The sequence below is a fragment of the Astatotilapia calliptera genome, chromosome 5 (assembly GCF_964374335.1).
Source record: "Astatotilapia calliptera chromosome 5, fAstCal68.1, whole genome shotgun sequence".
Classification (NCBI taxonomy): Eukaryota; Metazoa; Chordata; class Actinopteri; order Cichliformes; family Cichlidae; genus Astatotilapia; species Astatotilapia calliptera.
In genome coordinates this window covers 5,947,095-5,965,565 of record NC_137426.1, presented here as the reverse complement: position 1 = coordinate 5,965,565, position 18,471 = coordinate 5,947,095, and the positions used below count along the sequence as shown (strand labels likewise).

At 38.4% G+C, this 18,471-nt stretch overlaps 1 protein-coding gene across 2 annotated transcripts; it reads right to left on the bottom strand.

The window, feature by feature from the left end:
* Window positions 1–3,601: 3,601 nt before the first annotated feature.
* On the bottom strand, window positions 3,602–18,154 carry znfx1 (zinc finger, NFX1-type containing 1). 2 transcript variants are annotated; one of them, XM_026166880.2, is made up of 19 exons: window positions 17,935–18,154; window positions 17,018–17,104; window positions 16,084–16,913; window positions 15,415–15,649; window positions 14,892–15,244; window positions 14,539–14,718; window positions 14,296–14,402; window positions 13,226–13,464; window positions 12,974–13,105; window positions 12,567–12,715; window positions 12,165–12,308; window positions 11,954–12,071; window positions 11,363–11,595; window positions 10,254–10,393; window positions 9,580–9,712; window positions 8,848–9,015; window positions 7,114–7,224; window positions 6,863–6,958; window positions 3,602–6,663 (listed from the first exon to the last, which is right to left on the bottom strand). In XM_026166880.2, exons 2-19 carry the CDS (start codon window positions 17,061–17,063, stop codon window positions 4,210–4,212), a joined length of 5,868 nt encoding a protein of 1,955 aa, XP_026022665.2. In that variant the 5' UTR covers window positions 17,064–17,104; window positions 17,935–18,154; the 3' UTR covers window positions 3,602–4,209. The 2 variants fall into 2 exon arrangements, with proteins under 2 accessions (XP_026022665.2, XP_080157728.1); XM_080301602.1 differs by lacking the exon at window positions 7,114–7,224.
* Window positions 18,155–18,471: the final 317 nt, after the last annotated feature.

Here is an 18,471-nt window from a genome sequence, read left to right as displayed (position 1 = left end):
TCAAAAAAACTATTAAATAGTACATACAATGACATATTCAAGGTTAAAAAACAACAAGATTTTAAGAGGATAATACAGCTGCTTGGAACATTTTAGCTTTTTACTTGTGTGAAGTGCATTAATCATTTTTTGTAAGATAACAAGTAAACTGGACAAGAATACAGTATTAATATTTGCTGCTGTATTGCCATGCAGCAACAAATATTTTGGTATATATTTTATGACTGGCAGATTATCACGTTTGTGAATGATACATAACATTCTGCTGAATTAGACCCACTGCTTTAAGGCTTTCAGCATTTTTTGTTAGCTGACATTCTTCTAGAATAGAAGCAGGTCTTCACTGCAAGTATGATCATTTTTCTGGTAAGAAAACAATCTGTCTCCTTTGTGGATAACTTTGCAAAATGCTAAGCAAGCTTGTGCATCTCAAAACCCAACATCTGCTTTGTAAATTTTAGTTGCAAGATTTATAATTTTCTCTCAAACTTAATAGAAATTAAGCATGCTGGAGCTGGTTGGTTTAAATGAATCATAGTCATAAAGAGCTGCATTTAGATTTGCCGTAACTGATGAGGTGCTTGGGCGGAAATCTGAATTTAAATGACTTGGCTTTTGCAGCTCTGTATATGTTTCCACAATGAAAATGTACTTCCTGATGGTATTACATTTAAGAGCCTTAAGTCAAGACTGGCAAAGTATAAAGATAGCTTGTCAATCTAGCGCTAAAACAGAAACATTTTTTCATATTTTCTATCCCTTCACCATGTATCCTCGTTTTTTGGTTCCTTTTGTTTATTTTTTCTATTCCTTTCTGTCTGCCTAAATATCTTTCTCCCAATCACATTCACTGGTCCAGTGGAGTGGAGGATCACTCAGAAATAGTCAGCTCCCTTCTTATCAAATCATGCCTATTCTCCCTCCATATCCTCCCGCTTTCTGTCTCTCTCATTTGTGCTCACTGTCTTCTTCCCTATATCAGCAGAGTCTCTGGTGGACTGGAAGCAGATCAGTCAATCAGTCCAGTGCAACCTCATCTAATATCACGTTATTCCTTTTGATTTTTATCTTCATCTGTGCTTCTAATTTCTGTATGAATGTTTATGTAACTTAGTTTCTCTCTTTGTGTGGCTTACTCTCTGGACTTAGATGGATATCATTCAAATCCAGTGGGAAAGGAATAGTTTGTTAACAGAGCCAAAAGACTAAGTCTGTCTACCACTGCAAACTAGAGAAAAAAGGTCTTGTAATCTCTTACTTTTGGTTGCAGATAAATGTTGAAGAAATTAGAGCCAGTGGAAGTGTAGAGGCAAGGAAGGTAAGGCGATATTTAATAAAGTTGTGACTACTGTCTTTTATTTTGCAACAACCTGTGTTGAACCAACTTGTAAGGGCTGGAGGCCAGATGGACTCTGCGGATTATGACCTTCTGCACAAGTCAGAAATAAATTAAATGGAATGTTATTGGACAGAAATCAAAGTGCAGCACTTTTCAAAAAAAATATACAGTGTTACAGAAAACTGCAATTATTTAAAGAAAATGTCTGAGTAATTCCCCGGCTTTGTAAGATATGTGTAATAAATTCCATGAAGAAATATGTCGGAATTATGCAGTGCATTAGCAAAATTAAAAGACAACTTCTTTGGAGGACAAGCATGTAAACAGCCGCTCATTTATTATTTAACACAGAGACATGGTTCACAGCAGATAGAAAAGCTTGGAGGTTAATGCATGACACCAAAGACCAGCATTTTAGTAAATTTGCTTTAGATCTTTAACCAAAGGACTACGTTCGTTGTATACTCTATCTATGACACTTCATCACACACTATTTCTGTCTGGTGGGAACTTTGGACCACAACCTGCTTTACTGATGAAATGCCTGCAAGGGAACATTAATGAGCAATTTTCTGATAATACAAACCCATTACCCTTAGCCAGCATAATACCAACAGTTCATTCTGTGAACGTAAACCTTGTTGCATTTTCTCAGAAGTAGATTAATACCGAGTGTTTTTTTCCTCTCTGTTTGCATTTTAAATGCAAGGAGGTAAAAATGTATACTCACAAGCCAGCCATTTATTTAAAAATAAATATTTATATTTTGTTGAGTTAAGACAAAGGTTGCATATGGAATACAAATACCAGATTCATTTATTCACTTTCTTTACTCTGTTTTTTAACCATTTATCCAATTCAGGGTGGTGGGGTTTGGGGAGCTGAAGTCTATCCAAGCTGTCATGAAAAATGTATCATAGAAAATAATCCAACACAGAAAATAAATAAACTAAAATTACTAAATAAATGAAAAGTGATTTATTTAAAAAGCTGCCGAATGTTTCATATAACATTAAGACTATACAAATGTAATATTATCTTAGGAGAACTTTTCCTTATTTCTCACATGGACTCTTAATTTTTAACTGCTCTTACAAAGACTTCAGACACTCTTTATCTTTGGCCTTGGGGATTCTTTGAAAACCACTATTTAAAATAGCCTTTCTGTATTGAATTTTCCTTGTCATTCAGTATACATTTAAGCTCTTGTTAAAATACACCATGTCAATCACTAATCTTTTACAATGTATTCAACAGTTAATTTTGACCAGATGCTGTGGTCACATCCTTGTCACTGATTTCTTCTGTGTCTAGTTCACATGTTCACAAGTGGCTTTCCAATTTATTCAGGCATTAAAAAAGATGCTATGTCAGTGCCGTCAATCTTGACCCATTCTAGTTCAAGTGCTCAAATTCAAGGCTTTACATGAACTGACACATTATCATTCGTGGCACCTTTGCTGCTTTACCAAGTCGTTAAACTCTGCAGTTTTTTTTCTCTTCTCAGTGATCAAACCACAAATTGTATGTTGGAAGGAGTGGTAGGGAACTCGGTAGTGTCTATTGCATGGGCAGACTACCTGGAACTCTGACAATAACATATTTTAAGGCCACCTGAAATGATAGATGAGGCAGTCCACCCTGTAGGATATTACCATTTTTCTCAGGTGCTGCCTTGCCATCCAGCTCTCTCTCATCCTGATGCTTGAATACTATAAATACGGAAAGAGTGGCAAGCTTTTAAAGTTTGCTCAATTTTAACACTTGTCTTGACAGCAGATTTTTGTTGTTTTTTTCACCCTGCAGACAGCACAGTTTGCATTGGAGCTGTTTTTGTGACAAGGACGCATTCATCATGTAATAAAGTGATGCAAGCTGTTACAAAACATCAAATTGAAACTCAGCAACTGTGAGTCTTGTATAGTAGTGAAAAGGAATTGCAGCTATTTCAGGGTTGTTTTTATCACCTTCGCTGCCAATGATGTCCTGTTATAGACGCAAATGTTTAACGGTTGTATGTTTGTTTTAATGATGAGGAGAAACGTTTTGTTGTTTTCCTTTCATGCATCAGTTAGGTAATAGTTAAATGATATTTTTGCAGGATGGCAACTGAAAGTGACTAAGAACATTTTTTTTCATATATTTTTACTTGAATGTGTCTTTTTATGTAGCATAACAAGTACACTTGTTAATCACATTTGCTGAGCTTATTTCTCTGAGCCTATGGAGACCTATATAAAAATAAAGACAACAAGAACACGCTTGTATTTACAGACATTTTAATCTCATATGAACAAGCATTAACCATAATAACTATCAAGTCACTATTCACTGTTATTTTACAGTGTTTTACTGCCACCTGTTGTTAAGCCATAATGCAACTGGTACTTAATGGAGTCCTGAGCAACCAAAGACTCACCAAGTTTAGCATTATGAACTACCATCTATTATTTAATCTGTAATTTACAAAGCATTTAAAAATAAACTACTACTCATCATGTTTAGAATAGCAATACTGCATGATATATGTTCATAACTGAAGGTGGCAAGACACATGTTGACATACAAGCATAAAATATTTGCCAACATAAAATCTACATTTTCAAGAAAAACGTTTCAAAAGTACAGTTCATGCAAGAAAAATATGGTCTTATTAAAAGCTCTCTGCCTAATCCATCTCGTAGGTGCCATAAAGTAAAACAGTAAAAAGTAAAATTATGCTATTTCCCTTTGCCAAGTTATTTACACTGAGTACACTGACTTTAGTTGAGGCCCTTGTTTAAGTAAATCCACAAACTTTTGTCACTCATACATGTTCCAGCTAAGAGTCAAGGGTGGAAAGAAAACAACAGGCTTTTCTAAAATGGCTTTTAGAAGTCAAGTGGATTAAAGTTTAGAAGGTTATTGGCTTCAGACCAAGCAGGGTGCTGTGCCCCATCCATCTCTGAGGCAACTTGGTTGTCACTTGCAAGTTTATGGCTTTGCCCACCAATAGTAGCATTACAATCAGGACAATGTCTGCTCTCCATAGCCCCTCCACACTCTGTGATAAGATAGACATGGCCATTTGGACATTTGTACCAGTGTCCAGGTCGCATTTTCATGGCTGAGACAATCATCTTTCTTTCCTCGTCACTGATCCCCAAGCCACTGAGTGGAAACATCTCATCTAGTTTCTTCATGGCTTCCTTCACTTTTTGCTCATCTTGCTCAGTGAATTGACCCCACGTTTCCAAAATATCTCTTATTTTTTGTACGTCTGATTGAATTTGATCCGTTTGTCTCCTCTCATTTGCCAAATGGCAACGAACATTCAGTTCAGCCAGGAGATTGAGTCTCTGTAGCTCTCTCTGCAAATCAAAGACCTGCTGGTCTGTGAATTTTTGGTGGTAGCTATTGAGCCAACACACAAACTCTGCAACATTCTTCGAGAACTTGTCGCGATCCATGTCCATCATGTCTTTCTTCTCAATCTTCAGAAGCTTCTGAACTCTTATTAAGAAATCCATCTTGTTTTCCACTACCCATAGATCATTTGCTGTGAGGTAGGGTTTTTTCAGACTTTCTTTGATAAGCATATATTCCTTTTGGTCATCCATTTCATAGGTTCGAAGGTTTTCACGCCACTGAGTTCGAAGTGCTTTCGTCTTTTTTTCAATATCTGACTGCTGTCCATTTATCTTCTCCTTTACCATCTCTATCTCTTCCAGACTGCGGTTGATCTGAGATCCGTAGCGCAGATTATTTCTGATCGGAGTACGACACTTGGGGCATTCCTTTAGTTTTATGGCCACCTGCTCTACTTCATTTGCCTGGTTGTTATCATCCATACCCATGTATATGTCCATAGCTGTGTACTCAATGATGTGTTTACAATCCTCCAGCTGAATGAAGTAAGCGTCTGGCTCATTTTCAGTGCCAAAGAAAATCTCTGTGACGTCATCGTGGTGACAGATGCGGCATTTACTTGGACATTTGTCTCCGCACAGTCCAATGCACGGGTGGCCACAATCTAGGGTCTTGTTGCAGGGTTCAGTGCATGGTGGGCGATCACATGGCTCATAGCAAAGCTTATTGCAGCGATGGTGAGCACACTGCCATGCACAGGGCTCTATACAAGGAGCACATGGCTGCCCACATGGCTTCATGCACTTACTGTGAACACAGCAATTCTCACAAGGTCTCTGACAAGGGGGACAATCACCAGTGCAAGGTTCCTTGCACTGGTGAGAGCAGATGAGGAGACGTTCACATTTGTGATAACAGGCAAAGTGGAAGCGTCCCTGAAAACATTTGCCGCATGTACCACGGCAAGCATGTCCACATTTTAGCTGGTGCTCACATGGGGCCTTACATTCAGCCTTATCGATGCAATCTTTGTAAAAGCATGCATCTTCCTGGGTGTGTCCACACCTAAGTTTTAAGATGACCTTTACCTTGCACTTACTGGTGCATGGTAACCCACAGACTGACTCACATGGATGTTCACAGCTGAGCAACTTCTGGCAAGGCTCCTGGCATGTAAATGTGTTTGGGTCCTGGTGACAAGGAATCATTTGTGTGTGTTGACACTTGGGTATGATCTTCTCAACCTTTACTGGACAGTTCTTTGGGCATTCTATATGGCATAGAAGTGTGCATTTGTGTCCCATATCACATAAAATCTTCTCACACTTTTTGACACACTTATACTTCTTGTGCTCTGGGTCATATGGATGACAGACCCTAGTACAAACGTGGCCACAGTCTAAACGGAACTGGCAAGGCTGGGTGCAGCCTCCCTCGGGTGCTTGGCTGAAATCGTCAGCATTTGATACTTTTACCTCTCGATCTGGATGATTCTGACAGCACAGAGTCAGAGCCTTTCCAACCTGATCCTTCTCTCTCAAGGTGTGGAAGATTTTGCTCCACAGTTTGACTTGGTCCAGCATCACGCTGTTGCCAATACAGTAGAGACCTTTCTTGGCACGTGACAACGCCACACAGACACGATTGGAAATGTTCAAGAAGCCAACTTTAGACTGTCGGTTGCTACGGACAAGCGACAACAATACAATGTCATTCTCTTCTCCCTGGTACTTGTCTACTACATGCACTTTGACACCTGCAAACTCCTTGGCTGGCATATGTTTACGCAGACAGTGGAGTTGGCCAGTATAGGTCGTGAGGATGGTAATTTGCTCTGGTTTGTAGTCTTGCAAGAGAAAGTAGCGACAAAGAGCTACAACAAACATTGCCTCATGACGGTTCTGATGGCTTTTTCCATCTCTGATTTCTTCTTCTAGGTGGTTGTGGTCCACAAAGTACAAATTGGTCTTTAGGCCCTGTAAATAAACATTTAATAAACACATTATTCTTTTATATTCATCGTATTATATTTTTTATCCTGTATTCTAGATATTGTATGCACAGCCTAAATTAGATTTGAGACTTAAGATGCATTTGAAAGTCTAGAGTAGTAAAGTTTTTTTAAAAATCCTTGCATGCAGGAGGCACTGCAGGAGAGCAAACAAAAACATGTACCTTGATGTTTTCGTACTCCAACACAGAAGGATGGTTTTCTAACTCTGTGTAGATGTGTGGGGTCAGAAGACGGGCAATTTCTGGCCTCATACGATGCTTAAGAACAAACAAAAATAAGGACCATAGATGAACAAATCGCATAGAGATATTGAGATATATATCTTACTGTCTTTAACTGCATAAAGATATCTACAATTTAATGACTGATCCTGCAAGAAGATGAGAGAGCTAATATATGCAGAAAAACAAACCTGGTAGTTCAGTCTGACAAAAGGCAGTCCCATGTTCACTAATCTCTCAAACATGGACATCTCCAGGTTGAAGTTCTTAGCGAGTTCATATACTGTGGCACTAGGGCGCAGCTAAAGGAGAGGGAAAAAAAACACTTGTTTATCATATGCATTGAAAGGTAAGTTAACATTAGACATCAGGTAATGCCTATATTTACATGAAACCTGTTAAATACCTGCCTATTTCAAGGCATTGCCTTCTGTTATTCCAAAAATAACATTACGACTTCTTTTTCTAGACTTTAAATGCAATGCACAGAGCAACATCATGCAATCTAAGTGAAGAAAAGAGCACTGAGTTTCCTAGCCATAGGACCAGGAGCATCAGACATAATTACTAATGAACAGCTGTTAACTAGTTCCTAGCCATTTGTAAGCACCATAAATATGGGAAACTATAAATGAATAAAATAAATATTCTTATATGGGTGTGTATTTGGATGGGAGTATAGAATGCATGCAAATGCACTCTAACTTTCTTTTGCTGTCGTTTTAGTTTTTCTTGTATGTATGTATTTGTGTATGTGTGTGTGTACGTATGTGTGCGTGTGTGCAAACCTAATTTAGCTAGAGGACAGAGCGTGATTGTGCATGTATGTGGGAGTGGTGTGGGGGAGGCAAGACAAATTCTAGTATAAATGTGAAGCATTGTGTTCTGCTCGATTCAACACCAAACCTGCGATTAATGACCAGCACAACAATGCCAGGCCTTATTTTACTTGGACAGTGTGATCCATCTACCTTACCTGCACAGATTCAAGTTTATGTTCCACAAATATAATGCTTTAATACTTGCCTCTAGAGTAAAAATAACTGCTATCGACTAACACTAATATGTGTCACCAGGATACCTTATCTAGTTTGTTCATTTGTTCTTTTTCACCACTTACTTAATTTGGTAAATTACAATATGAATAAACTAGAAAATATAACTATACTATAACTACACAAATAATTTTATCCATATACTTTGATCATGTGTAGCACATTAAATACTATTTAATGTGCTACACATGAGGTTCCATACTATTATGTTAATCTGATGTACATGATATAAAGAAGTATAATGATAAGGTGTAAAAACTGCCATTTATTTCCAACTCTGGGTTGCAAGAAGGTCACTCTTTAAGTCAACTTCATTTAAATTCCATTACTAAACTTTTAGTACAACTGCATGGAGCACACGCTTGTTAGCATAGTCAAATGTACACCCTATGTATGTAGATTCATAAATAAACATGAATAAACAGGGACACTAAGCAAATGTTAGTTTTTGGTAGTTGTTGCACAGCAAGAATATACCAGAGCTGAATATTGAGATGTGTGATAGAGTTTTGTGTAGCTGTGATCACATGCTGCAGATTGGTAGACAGGCTGCCTAGCCATATGTCCTTGGCAGGCCCCGACAAGTTGTTGTATAATAGCCTCCTGATGTCCAGGATATCACTGCGTACTCTTCTCTATCTCTTGTAATAGCTAGTTGTTTTTTTTTTGCTACCTTCAAGGCAACACACATAAAGATATAGAAAAGCACAGAGCATCTCATAATATGCTGTCTTTAAATTTTCATGTTACAACTGTGCCTTGTTAAAAACACATATAGTGATCCAAAAATAGTCAAGCAGAGTTAATAAACCTTGCAAGTCTCCTAAGTGCTCAGGAAACATCGCCTTGTTTGTCTGTGTCAGGTCTTACCTGTTGGTGGTCTCCAATCAGAATAAGGTGTTGGCATGCTCTGCTCAATGTGGTGATGGTGTGGGCTTCAAGAACCTCTGCAGCCTCTTCTACAATCACCAGACGTGGACACACTTCCTGCAGGGTTTGACGAAACTTTGCTGCCCCTGTTGTTGTCATGCCAACAACCTGGTGGACGGGATATTTGTTTTTTTTAAAGAGACAAGTTGACCTGAATTTGCTATTTATTTTTGTTGACTGTTAGTGCATAAGGTAGATATCAATCCTATACAAATGTAAAGCTGGAGTCTGTTGGATTAACATAAAGACTGGAAACAGTGGGAAGCAGCTTGTCTGTTTCTGTAGTTGTTTAACACTTGGATTCTTTATCGCCTGTAGCCTCAGTCTGTTCATATGGCCACAGGTGCTATTGGGAAAAGTTTCAAAACTTTGTAACTAACCAATAGGTTACATTACTGTAACATTACTGTCACTTCTTGGATTACCAGGAGAAATTCTGCTCTCTTCTACTATTTTTAAATGGAGGCACAGAAGAAAAAAGTATTTTAATTTGGATAATATACAGTTTTTTTCTCTTGCACAAAGATGCTTGCCACAAAATCTGGGCAAATGAAACCAAAAATAATTTATCTGTTAACGTTAGTTAAAATAATTTATAATAAATCTGATAAATTCTATATAATTTATGGTTAGGATTTTTAAAAGGAATATGCTAATTAATATATTCTGTACCGTGGCTTTTTTGAGGAGACAGAGACTTTCATGCCGTTTTACATCAGCCAATCTGTCCACTGCATTCTGGTACGCTTGTTCAGATAGCAGGGCTTTTTCGCGAAGCTCCGTCCTGTAGCGTGCCACCCACAACCTGAAAACACAAAGCCAATATGAAATAGTAAAACACTGAACTGACTGAAAGAGCCATGCAGAAGCCCTAAGATTATTATTGTTTTAATCTGAAATAACATGGAGCAAGAGCAAAAATATATAGTATGATTGACTAATATCTCTTCATTACTAATACAGCATATTTAAACAATTAAACAATTTAAACAATATACTGTTTGTGTCTTCAATTCCCTGTTTGTTAGTTTAAATGAGAAATAAAACTGTGTACACAGTTCTTTCAGTCCTGATTTTACAGTAATAGAAGACTAGATTTACATCTTGGCTTTCTGCTGTGATAAAATCCTAAGAGATACATTTTCTTAGTGATTACTTGATTTAATTATACACAGTGGGAATATACGAAGGTAGGTCAGGGAATAGAAAGAGTGTAAAATAAAAGGGGAATTAAGAAAGAAGGAAAGAGGACAGAACTGTACAGAGAATGCAACAGAAGGAAAGAGCCAGAAAAAAGGTACATAGTAATAAAAGAAAAGAAACGTTGAACACGGATGCAGACATACCGATAGAGCTTCCATCTGTCTTGCTGACTAAGAGTCCAAACATCAAACACGTTATCTTCCTCTCTTTCAGTCATAGCTGAGGTCTTCCCAAGTTCGTTTCTGATTTTTTTCTTCATCTTTTTCCTCTGGTCTCGTTGGAACTGTATTGATCAGGATGGTAAAAAACATTATAACCTTCTGAACCTCAGTTAACTAAGTGATGAATTCATATTATAAAGTAGATTTTGTATTATTTTTTGTTGTTTTCTTTTTTCTTTTTGTAATAAGTTGTCATAGTGTGCACTAGATACTGGATACTGGAGTTAGAGACATGGTTACATTGACTGACAGATGTTCTGACACAAGCATCTGGAGCTGATTGTTATCTTTTAGACCTCACCTCTTCTAACTACAATCACTGAACTAGATTTCTACACTTAGTTTATGCAGTTGATTGTTCTTGGAGCATTTTAATGTAAGTCTCTGACTAATATTATGGTTTGCTGTTGAGGGCAGACCATCTAAGAAGTTTGTGCTTCAATTTTGGTGAGTGAAATTCTAATGTTTCATTAGTTTGTTGAGCACTAATTAGCTGATGTGCCTGAGCACTGCACATAGGAAATTTAAACTAACTTCCTAGCATTAGGCGATAATTTAGTACTCTAACCTTTCACCTAAACATGGTAACTTCTGCCTCTCCAGAATAACAGCATGCGGGAGACAAAAACACTACCACTGAATCTTGTAAATGCAAGACCCTAAACCAAAAGCCCAAACTGCTGGGTGACTTATAGTAACTATGTCCATCTTTTACAATGCCTGAGAAATCTTTCTCCTGAAGCTTTTGGTTATTACACTTACACAGTATTCACAGCAACATGCCAAGTCCTATACTTATCATCAACAAAGGGAAACCTGAAACTGCCATCTACCAAACATGGATGTAAATAACATATTGTATGCTGTGGACTTAAGATGTAAATATACTTCCATTGGTCAGATGTTGATTTAATGTAAGCATATCCTTACATCAGACTCCACTCAGTCTGCTATGGTTCTACATCAATGTGCTCTTAGAGAAATGATAAACTCATTACGATCACTGCACTAAACCCTTCAATTAAATTTACCTTAAATCCTTCTTCACTCTGCCCAGCCTGTATTTTAACTTTATCCAGGTTCATAGCAAGCATGAGATCCTCGACTTCTCTGACAGCATCCTGCATTTCTTCCTTCTTTCTGGCATCTCTAATGCCTCTGGGACCAAAGTTGTCTTCAATAATCCGCTCTGCCTGGATCAGATCTGCCTCCTCAGCGATTTCAATGAGGTCCTCTTCTTCATCCACCTCCATTGATACTTTTTCTATATGTTACCCATTCAGAGCAACAGAATGGGTCAGAATGACAATTCTTTCAAACACCACAACAAATGCACATATTTCTTTTTTTATTGACACCTCATAAAGTGAAATAATTCTATTTTTAGCATGCTCAGCATATGGTATTTATGCTATTCAACATACTGTATGTGCATGATAAAATGTTTATAATCTTCACTGACAGCAATTGCTGATCTGAAATGACTGTGACAGCAGTTTTAAGTTTAGATTTAATGCTCATGTTGGTGTTTTGGAACCTTAAGTGTTTACATTAGATGAAAGTCAGTTATTAAATAATCTTTCACTTGTTCAGTTGAGCACTGCTTAGAGTAAAAGTCTTACCATCACTTCCATTCGCATTCTCTGTCTCCCTCTGCAGGAAGACAGTGGAACCCAAACCCAACCACTCCATCATCAGGTTGGGCTTCTTCTCATTCCAGGTCTGAAATTCATCCATTGCCTACAAATCATTTCAAACTCATGAGTTTGGACTCATTCTGTCAAGCTCATTTCATATGCATAAAATGTGAATTTCTTATTCAGAATGACTCACAGGGGGGCGATGCAGGCTGTCCCAGTGTTGGCGCAAGATGAACTTATGTAAGAAGATTTCCCTCAATACACCTTTCAAAGAACATTCCAACTTTATACTCTGTTCCTCGATCTCCTTCTCCTCTTCACACAGCTCCCTGTAAACCTGTTAAGCAGGTGAGCAAGCCACACAAAGCAAAAAGAATGATTGTGTGATCATTGACAAAAAAAACGAATAAGCGCAATAGAAAACCTATTAGATAAACAAAAGATGTTTAACAGGAAACAAAAGGCATTTATTTAAACCTGTTTCATCTTTTTATATATTCTGAGTCTTTTTCTTCATCTTTTCTGTGAACAAAAGGAATACACGAGGAGCATTTTAAAATAAGATTCAAACTGCAGTTCACCTGCAAGAGCTCACCTGATTATATGCATTACGCAGATGACCGGGCAGTGTTCGTCTGAAGTTAGGTGAATGGGTCAGCTCCCTCAGATTGAAACGCTTCAGGATCTCACTGTTGCTGCGACCTCCAACTCTCACTATGCCATCTTTTAAAAATTTATGAATACCTGAGATACAGAGTTAAAATATAAATGCATGTCACATCCCAGAACACTGAAAGCTTTTTTTGCATTGCATTGTCCATTCCAGGAAACAGACCAGAAGGATAAATAATTAAATATAACCTGAAGTAGAGGTCTGTGGCCTTTTAGTGAATGTAAATACACTTGACACATAAGATTCTTTGTACCTGAAATTGAAACATCCTCTTCCGTGACAAGTGAGCAAACCAAGCGTGTTATTACGAAGCAGCTGTCGGTGCTTACCCTCAAGGAACTGATCCAGGGCGTGGTTGGTGTAACACACAACCAGCATCGGAGCCATGTCAGGTTGATCTCTCCAGCGTTCCTGGTTGGTCAAGAGTGCCTGAGCAATCTTTAGACCAACGTAGGTTTTTCCTGAGGCCAAAAAACATGTTGATTTTTGCTAGAGAAAACTTAACTTTGCACTTCTTAAAATTCTGTCATTCAACAAATAAAAATGAAAAACTCACTAACAATGGTCTTTCAATTGCTTACCTGTGCCTGGAGGTCCTTGTATGATAGACAGTTCTTTTGTGAGGGCCAGCTGGAAGGCTTTCATCTGAGACTCATCCAGACCCAACTCCTCCATCCTTGGCCAGGCCTCTGCCTTCAGACTGTGAAAGGGCCGTATTCTGGCCTTGTAGTCAGGGTCAGCAACAGATGACAAGTCATAATTATCATTTCTTCGAAGATAAGCTGGCGGTTGGACATCTGTCTTGCATTCCACGATGTACCTGAAAGAATTAAAGATCCTTAGTAATATATTTCTTTAAAGAAAATCTCTCCCTAAACAATTAAATCAGCATTTTAATATTGCAAGGACTTTTGCTTAACTACAGAAACTGTGCTGTTAAAATCAGGTTTCAATGGGAACTTTCAGTTGTCAACGGTAACTTTATTGTCCCCAATGGGAAATTGATTTGCAGTCTGTCCATACACAGAGAGACAAAAACAAGCAAAAAACACCCCAAAAAAGCCCAGACAGAACAGCCCAGATTTTATCATCAACAAAGTGCAGTGTGCAATGGCAACAACCCTTATGGTTTAGTGGTATTAACCATGATAATAGCAGCAGCAAAAGACACTCTATGTCTCTTGGTCTTCACTGCAGGCACTTACATGAGTTTTCCTAGTTTATTTGTCAAACTAGTCAAGTGTGGCAAAACCCTTGACACCCTTTTTATGTTGTAGTTCTGAGAGAAAAGGTTTAATGGAGTTTCATTTAAAGATACTGCTAGGCAACAAATATAAAACAATATTTTTTCAGTATTTGTTAAGGGTACTGAAGGTGATGTCAATATTTGAAGTATTGAAAAGATCCATATGTAAAAGTTTTTGGGGAATTGTGAGATGATATGATAAATTAAAGTGAATGCAGAACTTACTTTGACACTTTTACGCCAAACACCGCTGTCAAACCCTTCTTGCTACTATTTTCTCACTCAAAACTCTTTTAAAAATATTTGTGGTGTTAATTGTTTTGAAATAACTTTTGGATTATATAAAAAAAAACCTTGACAGTAAAATCTGAAAGTCCAGGGCAGCACATTGACACATATCCTTACCTTTGAAAGGGCAAATCATCCTCCCTCTGCTCCTGTAAGCCCTCTAGAACATACCGATAAGCCTCAAAGTAGGCAGTGGTCTCGACCATCAGAAACACTCGATCTTTCTGTGATTTTAAAAAAACACATTTTGTTCTTTGTATTTCTGTTTCAAATGACCACAGATATTTCTTACATTTATGCAAAGAAACTGAATGCATCATGCCCATTTTAACATATGGTGCAAACAATGTATTACTCTACCTCAATTCTTGCCAGCTTTAACCTGCTCTCCTCTGTAAATGTAATCTGGACCTGTCCTTCCTGCAGATGTTCAGGGTCTCGATCTGACACTGTGGCAAACAGGAAGCTCTCGAAGTTATCACTTGACAGGCATACCAGGGAGCCATAAAGCAATCTCTTGGAGTTCTGCCAGCGTACAAACTGTGGGTAAAATGGACAACCTGTTAGTAACATACATGTTTATATATGTCTTTACATTTGCCATTTAAATAGAGAATGACCAGTGTATGTATTAACACATCAGTGACACAGAATATACTTTACTGCATCATTCAAATGCCATTTTACAAAGACATCAACAACCAGAAGCTAACCTTAAGTGGCTGTGCGTCAAACTGGACAATGTAGGCAATGCCAGTGTGTGTGCATTTGGGCACCACTAGCTGTGTGTCAAAATATATTCTGATATCATCAAAGCGCTTTGTCTTTAGTGGGCTGTTGGTCCTTCCGATATCTTTTTGGTTCTGGAGCAATTGCTGAATCCCCTCACGCAGTGGTCGCACAAAGTCCTCTCTGAGCAGCCGGAAGTGTGTATCAAGGTAGAGGTGGGTGTTTGTGTAGCTCTGGGAGGTAATGTTAGGTCTAAGGAAAGGCCTATGCTCCTGTCGGAACTCCTGTGGAGTTGGGTAGATTGGTATGGTCCTGAAATCCTGTTGATCTTCTTCATCTAGGTTAGAAATGTGGAAGTATTAATAACTGTCCCATCTATACTAACATTTCAAAACCTTACAAAAAGATTTTTCTTCTGGCCAACTGCATGGTATTTGCTTCAGGACAGTCTATCCAAATATGTGAAAACAAAGTGATTCAGTAGAAATATCTCCAAGAGCCAGTTACCTGGGTTACCACCACCAGAGGGCAGGAATGCATATGTGTCTCTGTCTGAGCGCAGGGTACCCTCTCTTGCTCTATTCTGGAGGTGTGTGATCAGGTCCTGAAGTTGCTCCACACTTTCCTCAATTTGAGGCTGAAAGTCCACACCTGATGCCCTCAGGCTGTTAATGGAGGCTTGGAGCAGTGTCAGTAACAAACTCACTGTATGAACCGAACTAGCAGGGAAGATGTTAAGCACCTAATAAACATAACAAGGAAAAAAGAATTTAGCTACTTTAAAACTGTTAATAAAAAGCACAGGAAATAAAAACAGAAATGCCTAAATAAGGTTTGTTTACATCTATGTAATCTGATTTTCTCAATAACTGTATCTTTCATTATGCCTTTTTCTCTTTGCACACAGGAAAAATAAAAATAAATGTGATTTATATATTACACTATCATTCCCACTGCACTGTATGTACATATAAAAAAATCTCACTGGTCTGTATTTTAGTGTATGAAGTACATTACAGTATACACACTGTTTGTACATAGTAAAATTACCCTTGTACTTTATTGCTTCATCTATTGAGCAATGTCCTCATATGTTTTTCAGATATAAAATCAATTATCCTTCAGCTGAATTTCCTATGTTTTGTCAAGTTTTCTATGTTTCATCAGTTTATTTACCTGTGAGAGAATCACCAGGATATTTTCCAGATGCTGTGGGTATTGTGCTCTGCGAGCAGGTTTGCTATCTGACACCATCCCCACAAGATAGTGGGGTAGAGAGGTGCAGAAGAACCCTGAATCTTTTATAATGCCAGCCAGGTGCTGCTGAGTGCCTCTGTCTGTCCTTGATTTAAAGGCTTTACTCAGCACCAAGCAAATGAGTTCAATAAGATCCTGCCTTATTTTGGTCTCACTGAGGAGATCTTTCACAGAAGGATGTGAGGACATGGTAATGGCCACTACAGATGGGTCTTTTAGAGAGAGTTCTTCCAGCGCTTTAAAGCCCAGTCCTCGGCCCTGTGGTGGCCTAGCTGTGCTGGCAGAATTTGATCTCCTTCCATTTCTATCTTGCCTGTCTCCCTCAACATCTCTTCTTTCACCCCTCCAACCTTCTCTTCTGTCTCCACGTTCTTCTCTCCCTGCCATCCCTATTCTCGCTCCTTGTCTAACAACTGGACCTGCTTCTGGGTTTCTTCCTACTTCTGATCTCCATCTCGCTGCACCTTCCCATTCATTTCTATCTCTTCCAGCACCTCTTTGTCTGCCTCCCCTTTCTGTATTGCGGCCCACCTCTGTTGCTCCTCTTCTTCTACCTCTCTCTGCACCTCCTCCTGCTCCACCACCTCTTCCCCTTCCTCTCCCACGCAGCTCTTCACTATCTCTTTTCCTTTCCTCCCTTTCACCTTGACTACTCCCATGACTTTGTGCTCTTTTTCTGTCTCCTTGTGCTCCCCTTTGTCTTCTCCTTCCACCTCGACGAGCATTCTCACTTTGGACAGTATCAGTATCTAGGGGAAAAATAACATTTATGTAATGAGACTAAAGTAACTAATTTTAGTTGCCAGATTTTCTCAGTTTGTTATGTGACTGCCATCACATACTGTATAATTACCATTATTAGGTCCGCTTCTCCCAGTCATTAACATCAAGCTTTCCATGGTTGTGCATGTGGTAGATGATGAAGTTAAGACCAGTAACACTGATGATTTAATAGTTAGAGGAAGGAGAAGAACTACATTTAAACACAATGCAACAATACAATGATTTAGAAATTTTGCCACGAGTCTATTAAAATAGAAAACACAACACAGCACTGATTGAGGAACAGTGATTACTTTCACTCTCTATCACTGGGTCATAACTTGTAGTGAGTCAGCCTCAGATAGAAAGGATGTTCTCATTGATTACATCAGTAAAATATGGGGGAATCAAAGCTAATAGAGTTCATGGATGAATGGATATATGTGTGTGTGTGTGTGTGTGTGTGTGTGTGTGTGTGTGTGTGTGTGTGTGTGTGTGTGTGTGTGTGTGTGTGTGCAACACGCGCGCGCGCGTGTTTTGCGACTATATTTCAATGTCCATCGTTGTAGGTTTGTTGGTGTGCGCTATAAACGAAACGTGCCATATTTGTTTTATTCTAATGTTGTCCATTGCACTGTATTCGTATGAAATGCAAATTCTTCCCTCTGCAGGATATTGCCCGACAGGTTTCCTTTTTCAAGAAATGATTCAGAGGTTTACACCGCAAGTCTTAGTCACGGATGTGGCAATAATAACACTCCACAGGCTGGCTGCCCTCCAAACAAGCTATACCATTCATATTGCCTTTTATGTGTCTGTCTGTCTGTCTGTCAATGACTTTACATGTCGTGTGCTATATGACTTGCAATTTTAGCTATCAGTTCGCATCACTGTTCTCAGTGTACACGCTATTATTATTTACTAAATAAGAAAATACAATGAGACAAATAACTCTGTATCCTAAACACTTCCTAGATAAGCGATAGCCTAAGAAAAGAGCGAACTTACCAAGCGTGACATCCGACCAACATGAATATTTTCCTGGTCAAACTTTGTCTAGCCGTCTCTCATTCGGTCTGTGCGCAAGCTCATCGCAGCCTCTTCTCCGGCTGTCGACTTCAGCAACCTGCTATTTAAGTGCTTTGTCATTTTCGTTTTCGTTTCTCCAGAACTAACACCCCACCTAGAAGACAGAATGGATTTGTCCTTTTATCCTTGACTAAAGATAGAGCGAGCATTAAATTAATTGAAAAGCATGACTATCTAGGACCACGTAAAATTTAGGTTTATTTTAATGTGATATTGGACACACATGTTATTATTTTTAAATAAATGAAACAGGAAGCACTGTATTGCATAACTATGGAAGTCTAGCCTAGTTAACAGTAATAACATCCTAAGTAATAAGTAGCTAGAATAGACTGCGGGTTTTTATAGCGTTGTATTTTTTTCATCTTTGATCACATTTAATTCTTATATTTGTTATAAACGCATCCCATTCCAAATTAGGCCTGCTTAAGTTTATCATTTACTTAAAAAAAGATT

Bases quoted from the DNA above. Each gene is read 5' to 3' on its own strand.
- znfx1 (XM_026166880.2), bottom strand. From the start codon at position 17,063: ATGGAAAGCTTGATGTTAATGACTGGGAGAAGCGGACCTAATAATG. The intron at 14,403-14,538 runs GTAGAGTAATAC...TTAAAATCACAG, and splicing joins TAAAGCTGGCAAGAATTGAG to AAAGATCGAGTGTTTCTGAT. The intron at 7,225-8,847 runs GTAAGACCTGAC...CCTCTCCTTTAG, and splicing joins TGATTGGAGACCACCAACAG to CTGCGCCCTAGTGCCACAGT.